General features: G+C 48.9%; 5 protein-coding genes across 5 annotated transcripts; 2 read left to right on the forward strand and 3 right to left on the reverse strand.

The window, feature by feature from the left end:
- Window positions 1–1064: 1064 nt before the first annotated feature.
- BCR38DRAFT_455708 (heme peroxidase) lies at window positions 1065–3498 on the reverse strand (the record flags this gene model as incomplete). The annotated part of the gene is made up of 2 exons (XM_040861829.1): window positions 1065–2990; window positions 3154–3498. 2 exons carry the CDS (start codon window positions 3496–3498, stop codon window positions 1065–1067), a joined length of 2271 nt encoding a protein of 756 aa, XP_040719156.1.
- A 2316-nt stretch (window positions 3499–5814) lies between these two features.
- On the reverse strand, window positions 5815–7901 carry BCR38DRAFT_335026 (glycoside hydrolase family 7 protein; the record flags this gene model as incomplete). The annotated part of the gene is made up of 7 exons (XM_040855364.1): window positions 5815–5853; window positions 5925–6275; window positions 6393–6544; window positions 6683–6844; window positions 6909–7155; window positions 7226–7681; window positions 7746–7901. The coding sequence occupies 7 exons, from the start codon at window positions 7899–7901 to the stop codon at window positions 5815–5817; spliced, it is 1563 nt and encodes a 520-aa protein (XP_040719157.1).
- A 1537-nt stretch (window positions 7902–9438) lies between these two features.
- BCR38DRAFT_472320 (uncharacterized protein) lies at window positions 9439–10246 on the reverse strand (the record flags this gene model as incomplete). The annotated part of the gene is made up of 2 exons (XM_040862905.1): window positions 9439–9831; window positions 10094–10246. 2 exons carry the CDS (start codon window positions 10244–10246, stop codon window positions 9547–9549), a joined length of 438 nt encoding a protein of 145 aa, XP_040719158.1. The 3' UTR covers window positions 9439–9546.
- Window positions 10247–16820: 6574 nt separating this feature from the next.
- BCR38DRAFT_455710 (uncharacterized protein) lies at window positions 16821–19964 on the forward strand (the record flags this gene model as incomplete). Its single annotated transcript, XM_040861830.1, has 10 exons — window positions 16821–16852; window positions 16924–17227; window positions 17278–17491; window positions 17537–17650; window positions 17698–17802; window positions 17848–18046; window positions 18094–18711; window positions 18761–19130; window positions 19300–19857; window positions 19905–19964. 10 exons carry the CDS (start codon window positions 16821–16823, stop codon window positions 19962–19964), a joined length of 2574 nt encoding a protein of 857 aa, XP_040719159.1.
- Window positions 19965–19971: 7 nt separating this feature from the next.
- On the forward strand, window positions 19972–20770 carry BCR38DRAFT_508085 (uncharacterized protein; the record flags this gene model as incomplete). The annotated part of the gene is made up of 1 exon (XM_040864967.1): window positions 19972–20770. The coding sequence occupies one exon, from the start codon at window positions 19972–19974 to the stop codon at window positions 20437–20439; it is 468 nt and encodes a 155-aa protein (XP_040719160.1). The 3' UTR covers window positions 20440–20770.
- Window positions 20771–21233: the final 463 nt, after the last annotated feature.

Below are 21233 nucleotides of genomic sequence, written 5' to 3' on the forward strand. Positions count from 1 at the left end.
TTCTAAGAACTAGATAATATACGGTATATCAGGTAGAGCAGTCGGTATACGCATCTACTACACTTGAATACTGGGTTATTGTGGGAAGCTGTGGCAGCAGGCACGGATTGTAGCCGGCCCCCCGAGTTGACCACCTTTTGAAGGAAAAGCGTATACATGTTGGGGATTATCTGAGTTTGTACGAGGGAGCGCACCGTGTGCCCATCTGTGTGTCTTCAAGGATTTGACTGTGCAGGTGGGCTCGAGCTTGTGCAGTAGCCTGGGTATACGTTCCGAGTAGGCTTATCTTTTGCTGATATGCAAGTGCCATAAGTTTGAAAAGTCGACCGGAGGTGGCGGCGGGATACAACAGCTTGGGTTCAAGTGGAGGCCCTCAATGCCCCCGAGCACTGGAACCAAGTTCGCCATGCAAGGGTACGTTGAAGGCGTAAGCAAACGCGCCGTTCTCGAAAGGAATGACCAAAGTCTCTCGTAATCCGACATAAAGCAGTATCCAACTACCTAAAGTTGCAAGACGTACTCAGGTTGGTAAGAATGGGATTGTGCCCATCTGCTACACTAGGATATCGGTCTGCCCCATAAGCAACTTTGTTTGTTTACCCACATGATAGCCCAGTTTGCGACATCAACAGTGTGCTAGAAATAGCATGTTCAATATAAATTTATTAGACTATTACGGTATCGCATGAAACACCTTTGTTTCGTTTTTTCCTCACAAGAGGTTAGGCACATTGACTGCAGACATAAGTGTACTGGAAAGGATTCACAACCTATGTCAAGAGCATGTGGGTAACTAGATAGAATTGTCAAGACTCGTCAAGGTATTGTGAGTCGATGGCGTGTATACATTTGTCATTTCTGCGAATCATTAAACTATCAATGCAAGTTAAGTAATCAATCAATTCTGTTTTTGTTCGATATAATTACGAAGGTAACGTGCGGAGTCAAAGCCTGGCACCCTTAAATATTGACTCCGGCGACTCTAAAAGAATGGGTGGAGAGCTGATACTATAAACGTAAACATTCTGGAAGAAGTCGGTCAAGCGAGCCTGTGGAGATGATGCCTACTTCAAATCAAACCGGTCCAGGTTCATCACCTTGGTCCACGTCTCCACAAAATCTTTCACAAATTTTTCTCCTCCGTCAGCGCTGCCGTATACCTCCGATATGGCGCGAAGTTCGGCGTGAGAGCCAAAGACGAGATCGGCGCGAGTGGCGGTCCACTTCTTCTGTACCGACTTGCGGTCTGTGCCTTCATAGATTTCACCGTCGGAATCAGCTGCCCTCCAAACAGTACTCATGTCGAGCAAGTTGACGAAGAAGTCGTTCGTAAGATGACCAGGACGCTTAGTAAAAACACCATGAGCTGACCCGTCGTAGTTGGCGTTCAATGCGCGCAAACCGCCCACCAATACAGTCATTTCCGGCGCCGATAGCGTCAGAAGATGCGCCCTGTCGATGAGGAATTCCTCAGTGCGCACCTTGTGTGTCGATCTACCGTAATTGCGGAAACCATCAACCGCAGGCTCCAAATAGCCAACAGACTCGATATCGGTTTGTTCCTGCGACGCATCCATGCGACCAGGCGCGAAAGAAACTGTTACGTTGTGGCCGGCATCCTTCGCAGCCTTCTCAACGGCGGCGGTTCCGGCTAGAACGATAAGATCAGCCAGTGACACCTTTTTGCCACCAGATTGCGAGTCGTTGAATTGCTTCTGCACATCTTCCAAAGCCTTCAACACTTCCGCGAGCTGTGAAGGATTGTTCGCCTTCCAGTGGCGCTGAGGTTCGAGGCGGATACGTGCACCGTTGGCGCCTCCTCGCTTGTCGCTGCCGCGGAATGTGGAAGCCGAAGCCCAGGCAGTGGAAACAAGCTTAGCAGGTTCAACACCAGATGCCAGCACGTCCTTCTTCAATAGAGCAATGTCCTTTTCGTCAATCAAGGGGTGGTCAACAGATGGGATCGGATCTTGCCAGATCAACACTTCTTCCGGTACTTCGGGGCCGATGTACCGGGCGCGGGGGCCGACGTCGCGATGCAGCAACTTGAACCAGGCGCGCGCAAAAACGTCGGCAAACTGGTCTGGATTCTCAAGGAAGCGTCGCGAAATCTTCTCGTACTCGGGGTCAAAACGCAGTGAAAGATCCGTTGTAAGCATTGTTGGAAGTTGCTTCTTATTGGGATCGTAGGCATCGGGAATGATGGGCTCCGCATTCTTCGCTACCCATTGATTGGCACCGGCTGGACTCTTTGTTTGCTCCCACTCGAAACCGAAAAGATACTCGAAATAGTGGTTGCTCCACTTCGTCGGAGTCTTGGTCCATGTGACTTCGAGACCACTGGTAATGGTATCGGGACCTTTGCCGGAGTTGAAGCCATTGCGCCAGCCCAAGCCTTGCTCCTCGAGACCGGCCGCCGCAGGTTCCTTGCCCACCTTGTCGGAAGGACCTGCGCCGTGCGTCTTACCGAACGTGTGACCGCCGGCAATTAGCGCAACCGTCTCCTCATCATTCATGGCCATGCGACCAAAAGTGACACGAATGTCTCTGGCCGCAGCGATAGGATCAGGGTTTCCATCGGGGCCTTCAGGGTTTACGTATATCAGACCCATATGAGCAGCGGCCAACGGCTCTTGCAGGTTGCGTGTATGTATATCGTTGTCGGCACTACCTTGCTCATCACCGTCCACTACGCCGTGACCCTTAACACCTTCGTGTCCTTTGGTGTAGCGAACATCGTTGCCCAGCCAAGTCGTCTCGCCTCCCCAGTACACCGACTCATCAGCCTCCCACGTGTCTTCGCGGCCGCCAGCAAAGCCGAAGGTCTTGAAGCCCATGGATTCGAGAGCCACGTTGCCCGTCAGGAGCAACAAGTCCGCCCACGAGATTTTATTGCCATACTTCTGCTTGACGGGCCACAGGAGACGGCGTGCTTTATCGAGACTGACGTTGTCCGGCCAGCTGTTGAGTGGCGCAAATCGTTGCTGGCCCTATTTGAGAGAGTGGGATCAGTAAGGAGACTTTCAAGAACTGCTGGGAGAAGGGAGCAACCATCGTTGATACCTCAGGAATACCACGGCAACGAAACCAATGCTATGTTCCTGGAACAAGACCGAGTTGAACAGACAAGCGACAATAAGAAGGGGTACTGACCTGCCCACCACCTCCACGTCCATCCTGGACGCGGTAGGTGCCAGCACTGTGCCAGGCCATGCGGACAAACAGACCACCATAGTGGCCAAAGTCGGCTGGCCACCAGTCCTGCGAGTCTGTCATGACAGCACGCAGATCCTGCTTCAGGGCTTCATAGTCAAGACTCTTAAATGCCTCGGCATAGTTGAAGTCCTTGTTCAGTGGATTGGATACCGACGTGTGCTGGCGTAGGATGTTGAGCTTTAGCTGGTCGGGCCACCAATCACGATTCTTGGTGCCGCCACCACCGGTGTTCATCAGACGGGGGTGAACCGGGCATTTGCTTGCGTCTGGGTTCTCTCCCATGGTTGCGGTTTGCAATTGTGTCTCTCGAATGCGTGTCTCAGGGAATTGGCAAAGAAAAGTAGCGATTATGGGTGGCAGAAAAAGACTGCGAACAGATGGGATGAAGAAAAGGCATCTAGACCGGCAGACAAAGAGGGTGACCCCGCGCTTTATATATCGCCTTGTTGCCTTTCGAAACCCGGGCGAAACCTTATTGGCACGGTTTCTGGAGGCGCTTACGTCTTACAAGTTGGATGGCCAAGCCAATGGCAGCTTCGGCATTTGCAGGCGTTGAAGGCAAGACGCTGGCAAGGAGGGGTCGGCATGGTCAGGTTGTCGTCTTCCCTGGGGCAAGCGAGCGTGGCACGTGCGGCCGTCTCTGCGCATTGGGGTTGAAACAGAGCCACAAAGAAGGCAGGTGCGGGGAAGTGGGTTGGCCACCCGCCTGGCCTCAGTACAGTACTGTCATTCATTTCTGCGATACCTTGGCGGATGGAGGCTCAATATTTGGAATTGACATCCTCAAATGTCTCTATCAATCTCCTTCGGCGGACCATCTCTTGCTTTCAGGATCGAGAGACGACAAGACAGCTACAGCAGCTGAAAGAGGACTACCTACCAGGAGCCACCGAATCTTGGACGATGAAAACCCAGGCTAGGAACCATTTCCAAACAAGGTGCTTCACTTCAAGTGTTTGGATGCTTGCACGGTCAAGCACGCAACAGACCAGGATTAGGCGGGGTTGGTAAGCGAGCATTTACCTACGGCGTGATTGGTTACACGCGACAGACTACTACACAACTTCCATTCGTACGTCATGCAAATGTTCCGCTCTCGAACGATCGCGTCAAACCTTCTAATTAGCGCTACCCGTCAGGTGCTGAAAACGGCGATTTGACCCATTTCTACTGACGCAGTATAGATCTCGATGCTCGTCATGGATACCATTTCCGTGTCGACATCATTGAAACGACTTCACAGGTTGCTAGGCATCGGTTTCAGTGGCTATGGCTCCATATGTCGCCTGGCTGATACGGTAATGATGCATTCGAACATGATTGCAGGCATGATGGCGATCTTCCGTTATTACATCCCGAGGTCTCCGGAACAAATCCGAGTTCAACCTCACAGCATCATTGGACCCCACTGGCTGCTGCATCATTTGACATGCCAGCTGGCACTAGACGATTCATACTGGCATGCAGCCTGCGGCCTTTAACCACTCATGTATATCAGAACTGGCATATACGAGGAAACCCATCCTCCAACCGCAAAACGATTTCCTGTAGACACAGGAAACTGTATAGAGTTTGACGCAACACTTCTTTGCTATCTTGTGACATGTCCTAGTGAAAGAGTTATTCTGTACTCTATAGTGTTATCTCTACAGTATTATCATGCTGTCTTGTACACTTGGCGGCAAATGCACCATTTATCGGCTGAAGTAGAAATTCAAGGATCCCAAGCATTCCCAACATTCCGAGCCCAAGTGCCAAGCTTCTTTCTCACCATAAATTTGTGAAGCTCTCGCAACTGATGGGGAGGATTGAATTTCTGAAGTTACATTTACACCCTACTTTCATCAGCCCGTTCTCAATAACTTCACAATACCCTAACAGAGCAGTCACATTGGCTACAGAACCACTATTGGCTGGATGATTGGAACGGAGAAATTCAAGCAACGGGCGTGATTTCATTCCCGGTAGCACACCGTGGTAGAGCTCAAATGCCATGTATGGTGAACATGCTGCTTACGAGCACGTCAGCTGCACAACACTTTGCAGACGCATGGCTGGGTGCTGAAGTGTATCGTTGCAGTTTATTGGGGGCAGTTCGCCATCTCCATCTCACAAAATAAAGTAGCATGCTTTGGTTTACTTCACGGACGAGAGCGTATGAGACAAGCGAAAGGGCGGTAGAGGCCTGCTATTAGATCTAAGGACTATTCCTGGTGGTGAATCATTAGCTGGGGGTCACATGTATTTCTTGTGCTACCTCGCAATTGCCGATTTGCCATCGAATCCTTGCTGTTGCAAAACAACTCATAGTCGCAGACTGCAACACACACAAACAGCGTGGAACCGGATTCAAGTTGTCGCAATGATAAGTATGCAGATAAACATATTTGCGAGCAGAAACGAGAGTCGTAATGCGATGAAAGTGACCTCCCCAACAGTGTCTTAAAGATAATACGTCCAAGAAAGTTCGCAAAGAAATTCAACGAGACAACTGGTGCCCCTTTTGATGATATCCATCCTGTATGATATTATCTGTATCTTGGTCTTCTACCCTGATCTACGTGGACATTCAATTTGAGCTGGTCACAGCAGCCATGCTTACAAGCATTGCGAGTAGTACTCATTCGACACGGTGCACTGTATTAAGCATCAATCAGCAACCTGTTCTGCAATCACCTTCATCTTCATATCGTGCGGGAAACACTCACAGTAGTCCCTGCCACACAAGTAGTAGGACCCGTGTACCCAATACCCCCGCACTGAGCCCACTTGGGTGCGGTGCCCGTGGCGCCCGAAGTCGAGCTGGTAGTCGTCGATGTCGGCTTGGTCGTGGCACCCGGCGTGCTGGAGGACGAGCTACCGCTTGCGGAGCCGGCGCTGTTGAAGGTCGATCCGATGGGACCGAACTTGATGTTAGAGTATTTTACCGAGGCGCTGGGGTTGTTCTTCTCCACGTCGGAGGGGACGCCCGAGGTGGTGGCGCAGGTGCCGCGAGCCGCGCCCTCGGCGGTACTGCCGACGGGGTAGGTAGAGTCGAGCCAAAGCATGTTGGCGGCGTGCTGTTGGTTAGGGAAATGTGTGTTAGTTTGTTCGTGTGTGTTTGTGCGTGTGTGTGAGGCAGTGAACGGAAGTCGAAAAGGGGGAAATAGAATAGTGAAAAGGAAAAGCGGGCTTACGTCGTCCCACAGACTCATGACAAGAACCATGGGCTTGGCAAGGGCGGCACCCATTTGGGCCAGGCCACCCTTCTTGGCGAAGTCATTGGTGTCGCCGAAGGCAGCCTTTTGGGCGGTGCAATAAGCAGTGGTGATGGAGTTGCCCGTGACGCCTGTCTCAGTCAGTAATGAACGTGCAGAACTGGATATTTGTGAAGAGAATATTGGAGGTAGAATTTCTTGAGTGTTTACGCAACACCAGCAAGTACAACAAATGATAAGACATGAAAGGGGGTCTGAGGCATCCTTACCGCCGATGGAGCTCTCCGAGTTGGGGATAACCTTGCTATTCTGGACGTAAAAGCGCTTGATCTCGCTCAGGGCACCGTCAGTGCCAGTGAGGAACTGAGTCACCACAGTCAGGGGCGACTTGGTGTCGATGGTGTCTCCGGGACCGTAGAAGGTGGTGTTGCCTGTTAATCCTGTACTAAGCTCATGCTTCACCACACAAATGCCTCTTCCCAAGGTGATACTTACCCTGGCGGTAACTGTTGAAGTCACATCCATCGGGATCGCAATCTCCCCCGTATCGGTCAGCAGAGTAAGTTCCTCCACAGGCGTCACCATTGCACGAGTGCTGAGACGACGTGGTGCACGGGTGAGGCGTGTAAGCGGCCGAGATGCTGTTCGCCTCCCAGATATCCATCTCAGCACAGCACGAGCCCAAGTCGCCGAGACCGGCATTAACGTCGTTGGAGGAAGGGGTCCAGCCCTCGCTGTTGGCCTATGCACAAGTGGCGTTAGAATCGTTTCCTTAGATCGCTCCGTTGCGGAGTCAGAGACGATAGACTTACAACACCATCAATGAACTTGATGTCCCGCGGGCACTGCGAGTCACAGTACCCAGTACCGTACTTGGCACCAGCCTTGTTGGTAGGGAAGCGAGACATGCCACCATCTTCGTCCATGGAGACAAAGTACAGAGCGCCATTCAGGCCGCATGGCAAATTCGACACGTCCACGTCGAAGGTGAACTCGTTGCCGAGTAGGGTGAACATCTGGTATGTGGTGTCGCTAGCCATCAAGAAGAAACGGCTGCCGATGTTGGTGCTGTATGGTCCCTCGGTCACAAACTGCAAGTTGAGAGCGTTGCCACTGGTGGTGGCGCCGTAGGTGCCGGAGTAGTCAGCTCCGTCGAGACAGCAGGCCGTTGCACACGTCTCTGCATCGGTGCAGATTGATGTATCCCATTCATTTCCAGTGTAGCAGTTAGTGCTGCCTGAGACGGTGTGGGTCCATCTCCAGTTGGCCTGCGAAGTATGAAGTTCAGTAGTTGGGTAGATATAGAAGCTAAGGTCTCGAATGATGACTTACATCGATTGTAACGGACCCTGACTGGGAAGTGCATGTGCCTCCAGCAGCACACTTGGACCATGTCATTGTGGGGTGAGTCTCTGTGGTGGAGGAGCATGCTTGCTGAGCCCGTGAGACGGCCACGAGCGACGAGGCGATGGCAAGTTTGGACAGCATCGTGAATGAACGATTGTGGCTTGTCTTACTTGGTAGGATCTGTTGACGATGAAGTGCTTGATGATTCATAAACCACCGAAGCATGAGGACTGGAGGTTATATATGTATATGTAAGTGTGGTCAGTTAACATTCGGGATCCGATTCATGACATGAGGTGGAACGACGTCCCTGGCATCCGAGACGGGGCCATGTGGATGTTGCCGTTTTGGAGCGCTAGATGAGTCGCCGTGAGGTTGTCGCCGGGAGACGTTGTCATGATGCAATTCGGAACGTCCAAGCCGGCTGGCGGGCCTCCGTTTTTGCTTATTTGTCCGTGCCTGGGCAATGTGACTGGTGGCTTCAAGACTATCGTCGCTAAGCCGTGCCTAGTAGTTGTGGCCATGTCTTCAAGGAGGACGTCGACCGTTGACCGTTAATCGCGAGTGGTCAAATAACATGATGAACCCTGTACTACGACGTTGACGGTTGAGCTACAAACGCCCGTGGGCTGTGAGCTTCAACGATCTAGACTTGGAGTGGATTCTTTTTATTTGTGGAATGCCGTGTTGCTCCCCACAGCGCCGTATAGCCATTGCTGCATGCCCACATGATCAGCTGAGTTGCACCGGGATGTTGAGCATGAGAAGCTCATTGGAGGCTTTTCAGCTTTAAACCCCCAGAAACTACGGAGCATCCCAGCCGAGTGTAACCTGAAGCACCTCAATGGGCAGTCTCACTGAGCTTCAAACCCGGGCACTGGATTAATTTTCGCCATGCAACTCCCCAGATCCCGTCACGTGGCAAGTGCAAGGAAAACTTGATATATCTTCGCTAGATATTCTCAGCCCTGAAAGAATATCAAAATCCATACATTGCCTTATTAGGAAGTTGGAGGCATTGCAAGGGTACTCCACAATGGATCGACAGGCACCGCAACCGTCATAGTCTATCTATCTACTCAACTGTGTAGGTCGTTTAAGCTTGCAACCACGGGATCTGGACCGACCAGCTAATAATTATCCAGCTGCGCCCCAAAACTGGAAAACTTCCCCATGCCTGATATTTATTGGCACCCCGAGTTCCGGTCAATCCGATACCGAGGACTATGCGTGGTTCAGTAAACGGGAGACCGCGCCGACGGTTTTGGGTATGGAATGATATGAGGCGTGTCTTTGCTCTTTTGGATGGCACCCCTTTTCTCTAGATGAGTAAAGAACTAGACCAGAGAGTCGTTCGACGACAGCATCGAAAGACGTCAGAAGGAAAACCATGGGCGAACGATTGGTCTACGTGAGTAAGAGTGGTTTTTGTTACGTTCGGTGGATACAGGAGCTGGCTACTAAAGTATTTAATTTATATATTGACGGTACATGGTGTGACAACACCTTCTGTTTGTTCCTTTGGGACTCGAAAGTTGCTGATTGTGGATCGTCCTGGGCCTTAGCAATACTCTCCAGGAATGACGCCGATTGGCTATCAGATAAGGGTGTCGTAGATATTCTTCATAGCTGGTGACCTAATTCTTACACCAAACAATCGGGTCTCCCGTTGTTTCAGGTGGTTCTTTATTTTGACTCTTCCCATCTGTAAGGGGCGCCAATGTGTGGATCTGTCTTCCACCAACGCCCAACAGTGACCCAACTCAACCAACCTACAACTTTAGACTTATGGCTTTGCAAGCCATCTTGCAAACCGCACAAAAGACCGTCTGGGACGCAAGGCGCGAAGATAGGTCGTGAAGCAGTTACCACAAGATTGCCGTCCCTCCATCCCGCGCCACAACCCGCTATCACGCAAACAAGTCTTCGTCACCTCCTTCGCCTCCCGCCTCTTCTGCCTCTCCGCCCTGTTAGAATCCTTCATAGTCCGCTTTCCATCAACCTCCACATGCAGCTTGGCAGCATTCCCCTGCGCAAACTCCTGCACCACCTCAAATTTGGCCTCGAAAATCTTCAATAGTTTCTCGATCGCTTAGTTTCAGGAGGATTACAGTGGCCTCTGCTGCGTCGACCCGCTTTTGTGGACCTGAGGCCTTGCCAAGAAGCGAGTGCCTGAGCTAGTTTTGTGGAACATGTCGGCTATTCTGTCTTCGGACGGTCGGGCCAGGGGAGTGCTTCGGGTCTTTAAGGACTGCATAGGCATCTTTAATCTGATAAAGTCCTTTAGCTTAGCTTTATGGGTTTCCTAGGGTAGAAAGTTCATGATGACTCACAAGATGGGACTTAGAACTCATATCTTCACTGCCAACAATCTTGTCGGGGTGCTCCGACAAGCCCATAGATGTATAGGTCTCTCTGATCTCGGCATCGGTAGCATCTCGGGATACGTTGATATTGTGTTGGTTGTTGTCCTGAGAAGTGTTCATAATTGCGTTGCTGTGTTGATAGAGACCAGTTGTGTTTGTCGTGTTCTCGGTGTAGAGCTAGGGGTGGAAGTCGTGTTGATATTTTGACAGTCCTGGGCAAGCCCTATTGGGTGCAGTAACTCTTGGGGAAACCCCCTTCTTTAGATTCGATTCATATCCTTAAAAATCTTCTTTGCTTGTAGCATGGGGACTATTATGGAAGTATTGTAGTCTTAGCTGGCGATGCAAGGTCCATTTTTATGCAACCTGGCTCTATTTTTGGTCACATTGCTATTAAGATTTGTCCGATTCAGGTTTCCTAGGTGTCTCGACCGCCATCTCTAGGTATTTGAGAGATTGGGGTATCTAACCATCCAATCTAGACGAATAATAGTCCATGAAGAGTTTGATATAGTACTTCAAGACTTCAATACTTTGAGTTAAAGCCGTTGCCCTACTCTTCTATGTACTCCTCGGGCATGATATAGCTGTGGACGAGCCAAACCTGACCGCGTATCATCCTAAGTTCATGATCTCCCCGATGTTTTATAGGCAGCTCGGGAAGCTTGGAAACTGAGCGCGGTCAAAATTTGGTGCATGACAGGTGCACTGGGGGTCGCATGCGGATGGTTGACAACATCATGGAGACGAGCTGGCAGACTGGCTCCAAAGATGCGGAAGTATTTCGGACATCAAAACCAAGATTAGCAACAGCAATAAAGAAAAGCGAGCTTGAGTTGACAGGAAGTCAAAATAAAGCTTTCGCGTGCATAATTTGTGAATCGACTCTGAAGCTGCAAATTTCCAGCTAGGCTTAACGTCCCAATGGTCTCGATCTGGAGGTCTTCACCGGCAATTAGCGCCACTATGGGGATCAGCTTTTCTCCTGACTGGCTTTTTTTTACATTGCGTCAATCCCCGCATCCTCTTTGCCACAGAATCTCCTAGGTGGTCTGTCTAATTTGACGTGCTCTCACTTAAAGCTTATCATTGCTTCTTTTTAATGTCTACTTTAACCTCGGCGTGATAATCAATGAGACTGGAATCTGACAACTACAATTTTCCCATTCACTTACTCTCACACTAATAAACAATGAAAACAGTCTCCTATATAACTGAATCTATCTGATTCATGATGTTAAGATTACTTCAGCATCTCAAGCGGCACATGTCTTATTCCTGATCGGGATTATCCTCTGACTACCCACCTCATACGGCCGTTCCAGGAGGCCGTTCCAGGAGGCCTAACATGTGCTCATGGCAGAGTGTCATGCAATATAACAATTATATGACCATGCTTCTGGATTTTCGGCCTCGAATTGAATGATGAAAGGGCCGCAGCGAGGTATCATGTGCACATCGCGCCGTGGTGGATTGGCTAGGATCTCGGGGTCAATGGTCCCGTTGAAGAAGCCTAGATCTGCGGCAAAAAGAGTCTGTTGATAGTATGTTAGGATAGAGAAAGTAAAAAAAACATGTTTTAAGGTAAAATGACGAAACCATTTCACTCATGCCACCAAAGGGGGCTGCCTATGAGTTGATGGCCATGGAGATACATGGGGTGTGCAGAGTCACTATATATACTCTTTAACCTAGGACACATGAGAATATAGTTAATTAAGTCGTGCTCATTAACATCTTGAGTACACTTTATGGTGCCTACATTCCATGGCTTGTAAAGTTACGGGGTAAATGGCCAGATAGATTATAGGAGAAAAATGCACGACTGATAAAAGCGGCAAGAAAAACACTAGTCATGTTGTCCCTACCGCGCCCCAATTGCGCGAGGAATATCTCATGTAAGTCCAGGTCATCCTGCAAACTTGGATATGCGAGCCTATTAAACTTCCATGAAAGCACACCATCGGCTGATATAAGTATATTGGGTGAAGCTTGTATTCAGACCTGCTCCTCGTACTATAGCCGTTCCAGCGGATCAACTACATTCGTGAAGGTTTTATAAATCTCCCCATCCCTCAAAATATCTGACTTAGAGCTGTTACTGTCTCTTTCTTTCTGCAGAGTGATAGACCATTCTCTCGTCTGAATAGCACTTATCACAATCAAGTTGTCGGACCTTCAAGGCTACTCCGTCAAGACTGCTAAGTCAAAGGAGAAAAGTAAAGCCGCAAACCGTACGAAGTATGGGTCAATATGACCTCTACCCATTGAACCACACAAGTCCTAGCTGTGGGGCAGGCATCAGTCATTTCTACCTATATAAGGCCCCTATGGCCGCCCTTCACTTCTCTCAGGACTCTCCAGAGATCATGACACTTTCAATACAAGACCATTTGCCCACAATCCAATACAAGTACTGCCGAACATCCTGGGCCCTATAACCCCACTCAAGTAAACTATCCTCGAAATTTCGTAATTATTTTAATGTCCTCTTGGTATATTTGGTATGAGTTTACGATGATTAAACACAAAATTGTCGTGGCTATAGCTAGTGCTCGCGTAAGTTACATAACCACATTCAAGTATTCACAGCTTACGTAAACGAAGGGCCAAAGCTGTACCGAGCTGATTTTTCCTTCTAATCCTAGGCGCGTTCGGCGACTTTCGTGTTAAGTATTTGGTTGATTTGCTCCAGAGTCTTACCACTGCTAACGTATTTCACCCCCATTCCGACACCCTATAAAACAAAACACCACGAATAACACTGCAATTTCAAACAACCACCACAGATTCAATTCTGAACAACTATACAATCGCTTTCGACAGTAGATACATTAGATATTTCTGAACCCGAATCATCAACAAGAGCTTCATTAGATACTTCCCTCATCCGCCGTATGTCCTCAATCCTTGCGAATTTCGCGTTTGGACTTACTTGCACCTTCTTTTTTTTTTCCGTGGCTTCATAAGCTCCAATCGCTGTTTCAAGCCCTCAATTTGTAATTCTGCGCTTACTAATAGATAATCCTTCTCATCAAACCCTTTTTTCATCTTTCTAAATAGCTGGCGTTGTGTAGTCATGTTAGTTTGTTGGAGTCGATTGAACTCCCTAAACTGGCGCTCTGTATCTACGCTCTTCTTTGGCGTTGACCATACAACATTGCCCTCTGAAGGCGCCTGGAGCGTTTTCTGGACTTGCTGGGTTGTAATAAGAATGTCTGGACCTTGGTGACGTGTGCGGTTGCTATTTTCAAGCAGAAAAGGGCTAGTAAGGGGCCTAGCGACATTTAGGGGCCATAGACCACTTGTACGCCAACCAGACTTGATATTTTGAGCCGTTAGGGCCCTCTGGCGTGCTCTGGCGTAACAGCGCATAAAATTCCGCTTGCCAATAGGTGCTGAATCAGTTAATAGGGTTAAAAACCCGACCCCCTTGCGATATGCCGTTTTCATAGCTGAGAACACCCCAACATCGAGGGGCTGAAGGACATGAGATGAGTGCGGGGGTAAAAATAATAAGTATATGTTGTTTTGATAGCAAAGAGACATAAAAGTATCAGTTGTGTGACTACCGTGATCATCCAAAATAAGTAAACGAGTGTCTGAAGGGTCCTGAGGAAGCGTAAGGGGTATAAAAACGTCTTCAAGCCATTTGATAGCTATCGTATCATCTGTCCAGCCCTTGGGGGATGCCTTGAAGCGCCAGTCCTTGAAGTCCTGAAGATTTTTACCAGGGAACCACTGCTCTTGGACGTCCTTGCCCTTGAAAATAACCAGGGGGGGTAAGGTATTGCCGAGGGCATCCACACATTCCAAAATTGACGTCCACGCCCTCGAACCAGGCTGTTTCTGGTGTATTGCGCGTAAGTTAGCGCTCCCGACAACTAGCCCAGAGCCCCCTTGACCCTCCATAAGGCCATGCTCATCCATATTATACCTGCATTGCGGCTTAATCGCTTGAATTGCAGGAATACGTAATTTTGAAGCAAATCAGGCTTGGATTACCTCGGTAGACGCGCCATTGATACGCTGAGAGTCGATACGGCGTTTCTTTTTAGTCTTTAGTGCTGGGTGACGCTTTAGAAAGGCTTCCAGCCAATTCTCGCCCAGTGGTTGGTGATCACCTTTGAGGGCTAGGACGCGCTGCGCGAGCTCCTTGATTTGCGCGTGCGTTGGGGCTAGTCCAAGGGCTTCCTGGACCAAAACCCAGTCTGCTAAGTGTTTTTCTTGCACTGAAGATAGCCTCTGCTGGCTAGCAGAGGCCTCGCGATTTGATTCAGCGCCTTGAAGTCTGTCGATAAGTGTAGTCCTTGGTATACCCCAATCCAGGCCAGCGCGTCGCACAGATTTACCATTTGCGACGTCTAGAACGGTGGCAGCGAGGTCTTCTTCCGTATATGAAGGCATTGATAGCAGATCAGATCGAATACTTGGAATAAAGTCAATTGAAGCAAAAGTGGTTGAGAAATAAAAGGATAATGTAAATAGCGGTGTGGTTATTGTTAGGGTTTACAGAGGTGTCGGAATGGGGGGTGAAATACGTTACGTCTTGCCTAGGAAGTTCTCTGCCGCATCCATCTCTTACCTTATCGTAGCAGAAGCAACATACCTAACTAAACATTGCTAGTTTAACACCTGATGTGGAAATAGTCGCCGTTATGACATGTCTTAGTTTAAGTGTAATGTTTGCAGGAATACGGAATAAGTCTACCAAAATCAGCTTATCTTAATCTTGAACTTTCCATTATGTATAACTAAGATACTTAGAGCAAAATGAAGAACATCTCCTTATAATTACTATCAAGTATGTAAACAAGTAGGTAGGCAAACTTAAATAGAGTTTTAAAATATGATATAATGGTTGCTATTGTTTTGTAGTCTTTGGGATGAGCGATGCCCCGCGAGATGTTCGGGGCGCGTTATACCCGTGACAACGCGTCTTGACGTGGCGTTGTATTTTTAGCTGCGGCTACTTGCCTCTTGTCGGCTGGTTACACATATGTTCTAGACATCTATATAGTTAGCTGCATGCAAAGATCCCGAACTCTCCGACAGGTGCCGAGTGCGTTCTTGTACCCGCCGCTCCTCGAATTATCGTTCTCACTTCTGCCAAACCACTTCATCGCTGGCTCCCCGCTAATTGTAGCCTGGGTCGTCGGCGTGTAGCTGATCATCCATATTGGGTCGAGGCAGAACCCCCTCCCCTCCATACCCGCTGGCATCGACTTATCGTGTTACTTGTAAATGTAAGCCCTTAAGGTCGTTACCGGGACTTACCTCTAAGAGTCAGCGTGGCTGTAGGCCGCCGAGTACTAGTGATCCGGATGTAATAGCCAAATATGACCGTCAAAGAGTCCTGATATCATTTCCCAGCGATTCTTCAATCATCTATAAGGATATAAATATGGGTTTAATCGGTTGCTCCCCTCTCGGAGACAATAAAATCTGCTGGGCTCGACACTCTAGCTGTCGCCCATGTGGCGATCGGTCTTGTTCCTGACATAAAAAGTGTAATGGATGAGAACAGAATATCAAATCGAAGGCAGAAACGGTAGGTTAACTGAGCTAGATCTACTCAAGACTCTTTGGTCGGAGAGTACAATTCAATGGTGTGAGAGCTCGCTTGAAATAACAGCATAGGCGGATATCCTATGGCAAAGCTAATGGGGCTTGATAAAAGATTCCACAGTACTGAAGAATCCAGAAAGATGGCGGGAATAAAAGGAGATTTTGTCTTCGTTCAGCCTGGCGGACTGTATTGTAGGTGCCCAACAGCATAGCCACCGGTATGCACGAGTCAAGCATGATATTGCGAAGGCTGTGGCTGTGGGCTGGCTGGCAGCCACATGTGCCCCGCTATCAGCATAGGGTTTGAGACCAGCCTTACGTGCGCAGAGGTACTCATGCCAGTTTCATACCACAAGCTTGAGGCACACTCAAAATGTCGACCTGTGCGTACTACAAAGTGTGTAGGACTTACGACCTTGTTATTAGAGGTCGGATCTACACAGGAAGCACTAGCAAGTCCCCAACTTCTCCATCGAGCTATGCTCGCGTCGCGCGGAAAGAGCTCGTCGCGTATTGTTCAAGTACGAAATGGGGACTATCTGTACAACGTTTGGTCTCCGGGACAATGAGGCGGTGTTCCCCGAAGCCCCTTTGACGGTCTACATTCTTAGGTTGTTACGGCTGCAAATTTTGCCTTAGCACTGTCAGGAAAGTGATTGGTCGTCAACGCCCCCGCCGTCATAATCTTCCCAGCTCTGCTTATATTCCCACCATTCATTATCCGTCCAGTAGTTATGTTGCCCTCAAGTAGCCGAGCAGTTCTCTCCAAAATGACCATTTTATTCCTGTCGCCATCTCCTACAACCCCTCGAATTGTCTTTGCTAAGCACTGCTCTTGTTATCCCTCGTTTCTGAGCTGCGTCTCCGACAGGTATACGCTGCTCTGCACGACACGAAACTTATTTTCGGGCTAACGCCTTTGCGTCCTGTTCCACAAACGCTAATTGAGCCGACGCCCTGGGAACTAGCCTAGCAGGGCAGAGCACTGGCTTATACCGACTCGTCCTGATCATCAAACTCCATCCGTATATCAACGAACACATTGAGCCCTACTCTGCCTAACCTTGAGTACAGCGCCGTACGTCCTCCTCTAGCACACATGTCCATTGCCTAGAGACGGAGCCAGATGGCTTTCGCGGGTTCTCTCAGGGTCTCCAGGTAAGCAGGCAGGCTACGATCCCCCGCAATAACCCCATTCCTTTATGTTGCCTAATACATCCTCTGTTCAGTGATAATCTCTGGAACGAAGCCGTCGCTACACTTGGAGAGGAAATTACGTCTCATATCGACTTCGACCAGCAGAAGCAAGAATCGCTAAACAAGCTGCTGGAGCTGACTGAAACGGCCAGGCGACAGTCGCTCGATAAAGCCTGGTCCTTCACTCCGAAGAATGGCGAGCAGGTCATTGTCCGCGATGTCTTGGCGAAATTGGTCAAATGGGTCAATCACTTCAAGGAGGTGGGCGATATCGTCGTTCAGTACGATCCGATCCACGCCGCCCTGCCCTGGGCCGGTGTTCGGTTTCTGTTGAATGTGGGCTCTTACTTCATCCTTCCAAGCTCGTTATGCTAATATCTAAACAGGTCGCCGTAGGGGACATGAACACATATAGTAGCCTTGTCGAGAAAACCGCATCCATTGCCGAATCCATCTGCCGCAATGCCCTTGTCGAAGATATTTTGAAAGGGTCCTCGTCATCCACTGCAGAAGAGTTACGTCATGCACTGGTCAAGTTATACGCAAAGATCCTGACCTATCTTACCCAAGCAAGGACGTATTACCGACAAAATACTGTGAGTGAGTAAGCACATAGTTATATCGAATATTAACTGACCGAACTAGAACGCACTATCAAACATCGCATCTCAAATACGTCTCATCTAGAGTCTTCCTTTATAGCCATTAGTGAAGCGCAAAAGGATGTGGACCACTGCTGCAGAATCTTCAATTTACAATGTCGGTTATTACCCTTACCGGAGCATACATATACTAACTAGAAACAGCTCAGCTGGAAATTCAGGTTAACCTCAAAATGATGCACGAGAAATTCGACGCACCCATCGTCCGCTGGACCAGCAGTCTTATTGATATCAAAGACAATCTCGACAGTAAGTCGCCAACCTGCAGAATCTGCACAATGCTAACATATTTAGCGACAACGAAGGCCAAAATTTTAGATTGGATCTCGGTCGAGCCTCATGCCAAGCACCACAGGCAGACAAGGGACGACATCCTTGAGGGCACAGGCCAATGGCTTCTCGAGGACAAGACCTTCTCCAAGTGGAAGGATGAGAGTGCTTCCTCCATTCTCTGGCTGCACGGGATTCCAGGTTCTGGTAAAAGCAAGTTAGCGTATGTGAAGACCGAAATCGGGCTTTTCATTTCTAACTATCTTCCAGGTCCATTGTGATAGAGGACGCTAAGAGAGCATTCCAACGGAATCAGGGCCCTGCGCTGGCGTATTTCTACTGTTCCCAAAACAGAGGAGAGCCTGGACGCTCCGATCCGGCAAGAATCACAGCTAGTATTACTAGGCAACTTTCAATGCCCAAACAGGGTGGCGCACTTATCGAAGCAGCAATCCAGGTCCATGAAAAGCGGCAGGCAGATGACGAGTTGTCTTCTCCGCTAACTCTAACCGAAAGCAAGAGCTTAATTACCAGTCTTCTCGGCCATTACAAAGACACAGCAGTAACAATAGTGATCGATGCTCTAGACGAATGCGACAAGACGACTCGAGGAGATCTGGTAACCACGCTGGAATACCTTCTGACGGAGTCTCCCTGCCTATTGAAGATCTTTGTCTCGAGCCGGGATGATCAAGATATCGTGTACAAGCTGTGTCGATATCCTACGTTAGACCTCTCCTCGAACCGTAACGCGGCAGATATAGACACATTCGTACGGTGGAAGACAAGACGATTGATCGAGAACGGCAAATTGCTGCGAGATAGCGCAAAAATGAAGGAACTGGAAGAGAAAATTAACGACAAGCTCACGTCCAGTGTACATGGAATGTAAGTTATTATTTATTTATACGATAAACTTCAGGGCTTACATAGGTAGGTTCCGCTGGGCAAGCCTGCAATTGGACGAGCTCTGTGAGCAGCATACAGACAGTGCTATCGAAGAAAGAATCGGAAAATTACCAAAAACTCTAGAGGAGCTCTACGAAGAGATCCATTCTAGAATTGAGAAGTACGACAGCAATGCGGACAGACAATACGCTCAAAATGCCCTGAGTTGGCTTCTTTGCTCGCGGAGGACGCTTAAATCGGAGGAATTGCTAGCAGCCGTGTGTAGCCGAGTCGGATCACCAATTCCGAAGGGGCAACTCTTGGATCTGTGCTGCAACCTCGTCCTTTACGACTCCAACGTCAACACGTTTCGACTTTCGCATTTTTCCGTCCGGGAATTTCTCGAAAAAAAAACAAATGTACGAACCAGCTTCTGCGAACGCATCTGTGGCGGAGGCGTGCCTGTTCAATTTAACGAATGCTATCTCACGAGGTTCGTCTTGGACACCACTCGAGGAGTATTCTGGCATCTACTGGCTATTTCACGCCCGGGCTACTGATTTTACGAGACAACCGAGACTGAGGAAGGAACTAGGCGAGTTCCTATCAGGCGAAGATAATGCAAAATCACGCTTTTCCGGTTGGAGCAGGAGTCTTAAACGTTTACGACGATGTGTCGCCATTTTGGATTTGACAACCCGGCTAAAGTTTCAAGTCATCATGTCTGCACCTCCTTCTGCACTATTAGTGGTTTGCGTGTTTGATATACATAACCTGATTGATCAAGAACATTGGGGATCCCTAAAAAAGAAATTGCCCAGGGTCTTGGAGAGCATGTCATACTCAGAACTGCTTGCTGAATTTGGCAGTATTCGGGTCCTTCGTTGGTGTCTAAATAATGATACCGACTTCAAGATCACAAGAAAACTTATGAAAGCGGCAGCCGGGAACTATGGGATAGGTAAACACGTGATGGCCCTTCTCCTCGAGAAGCGCGACAGCGAGATCCAGATCACCCAAGACGTCGTCAAGGCCGCAGCCGGGAACGAAGGGAGCGGTAAAGACGTGATGGCCCTTCTCCCCGAGAAGCGCGGCAGCGAGATCCAAATCACCCAAGACGTCGTCAAGGCCGCAGCCAGGAATCGAGTGAGCGGTAAACACGTGATGGCCCTTCTCCTCGAGAAGTGCGGCAGCGAGATCCAGATCACCCAAGATGTCGTCAAGGCCGCAGCCGGGAACGAATGGAGCGGTAAAGACGTGATGGCCCTTCTCCTCGAGAAGCGCGGCAACGAGATCCAGATCACCCAAGACATTATCGAGGCCGCAGCCGGGAACGTACATAGCGGGCATGAAATCATTAATTGGTTTCTTACAGAGCGCAAGAACGACACGAAGGCCTGTATTACGGGTAGGGTATGTATTGCGGCTGCTGCGTGCGGGCAGCAACATGCTCTTGGTCTTCTCTATGAGCATGTTGCTCCGGGAAACGTATGTCCTGTCTGGAAAGTAATCGCCCTTTTTTACACGGCTGCTCACCTTGGAGATGCGAATCAGATCCGACAACTATTACGTGATCGGACTCCACCAGATACGAAAAATATCCGTGGTGAAACACCCTTGTGGGTTGCTGCTCAATATAGACGAACGGATGTTGTCCGAGTTTTCTTACAGGAGAAGAACATCGATGTGAATTCATTGTCCACATCGGGACAATCGGCGGTTTTCTGAACCTCTGCCCACGGGTATGCTGACATTGTTGCTCTCCTTTTGTCTGCTGGTGCTAAATCGGATTTCGTCGATGTGGATGGGCAAACAGCTATTTCAATGGCAAGAGAAAACGGGCATGAGGAGATTGTTCATATGCTCCTCTCCCAATCAAGTAAACCAGAGCGTTGGTGGCATAACTCGCGGGCTTTTCTGACGACGGCGTTACTTTGCTCGATTTTATTGATGTCCACTATGGTGTTGACGGACCGCATTGGCCTTCGACCTCCAACGACTCTTTTCCAGTTTTCCGCTACTGTGGCTAGTTAACTGACAATATATGAATCTTGAGCCCCAAACCCTTAGTAATAAGCAACTTCTAGAACTTCAGAAGCGAAACCTCTGGTATATTAAGCAACTGACTCAAATGCGTGGCTGAAAGACACATTAAGTCCTTTATCGGCACCTCCACTCCTTTGCACTTGCGGACATCAAAGACACATCAAATTCCATGCTTTAATATAGCTTGCACCAAGTCCGATAGGTGTCCTGTATTGAATTTAAGCATAATATTAAAGGGAGAGCTAGATCAGAACACCTGATCATAGTCAGGACTCCCCTCCACCCCTAGGGATAATGTGCACCTTTCACCCGATGTAGTCTAGCATGCGCGTTCGCGATATGGCATTCCATACGCAATTGCTTAACGCATTTGAAACTCTTCTATATCTCTCGTTCTAGGAACATCATGATAAGCTAGAAGTGCACATCTCTATCATCAATTTGGAGGAATCCTTGCCCTCCCTCTCCAAGTTGAC

Source organism: Pseudomassariella vexata (assembly GCF_002105095.1).
Source record: "Pseudomassariella vexata strain CBS 129021 chromosome Unknown BCR38scaffold_3, whole genome shotgun sequence".
In the NCBI taxonomy this organism is placed as follows: domain Eukaryota; kingdom Fungi; phylum Ascomycota; class Sordariomycetes; order Amphisphaeriales; family Pseudomassariaceae; genus Pseudomassariella; species Pseudomassariella vexata.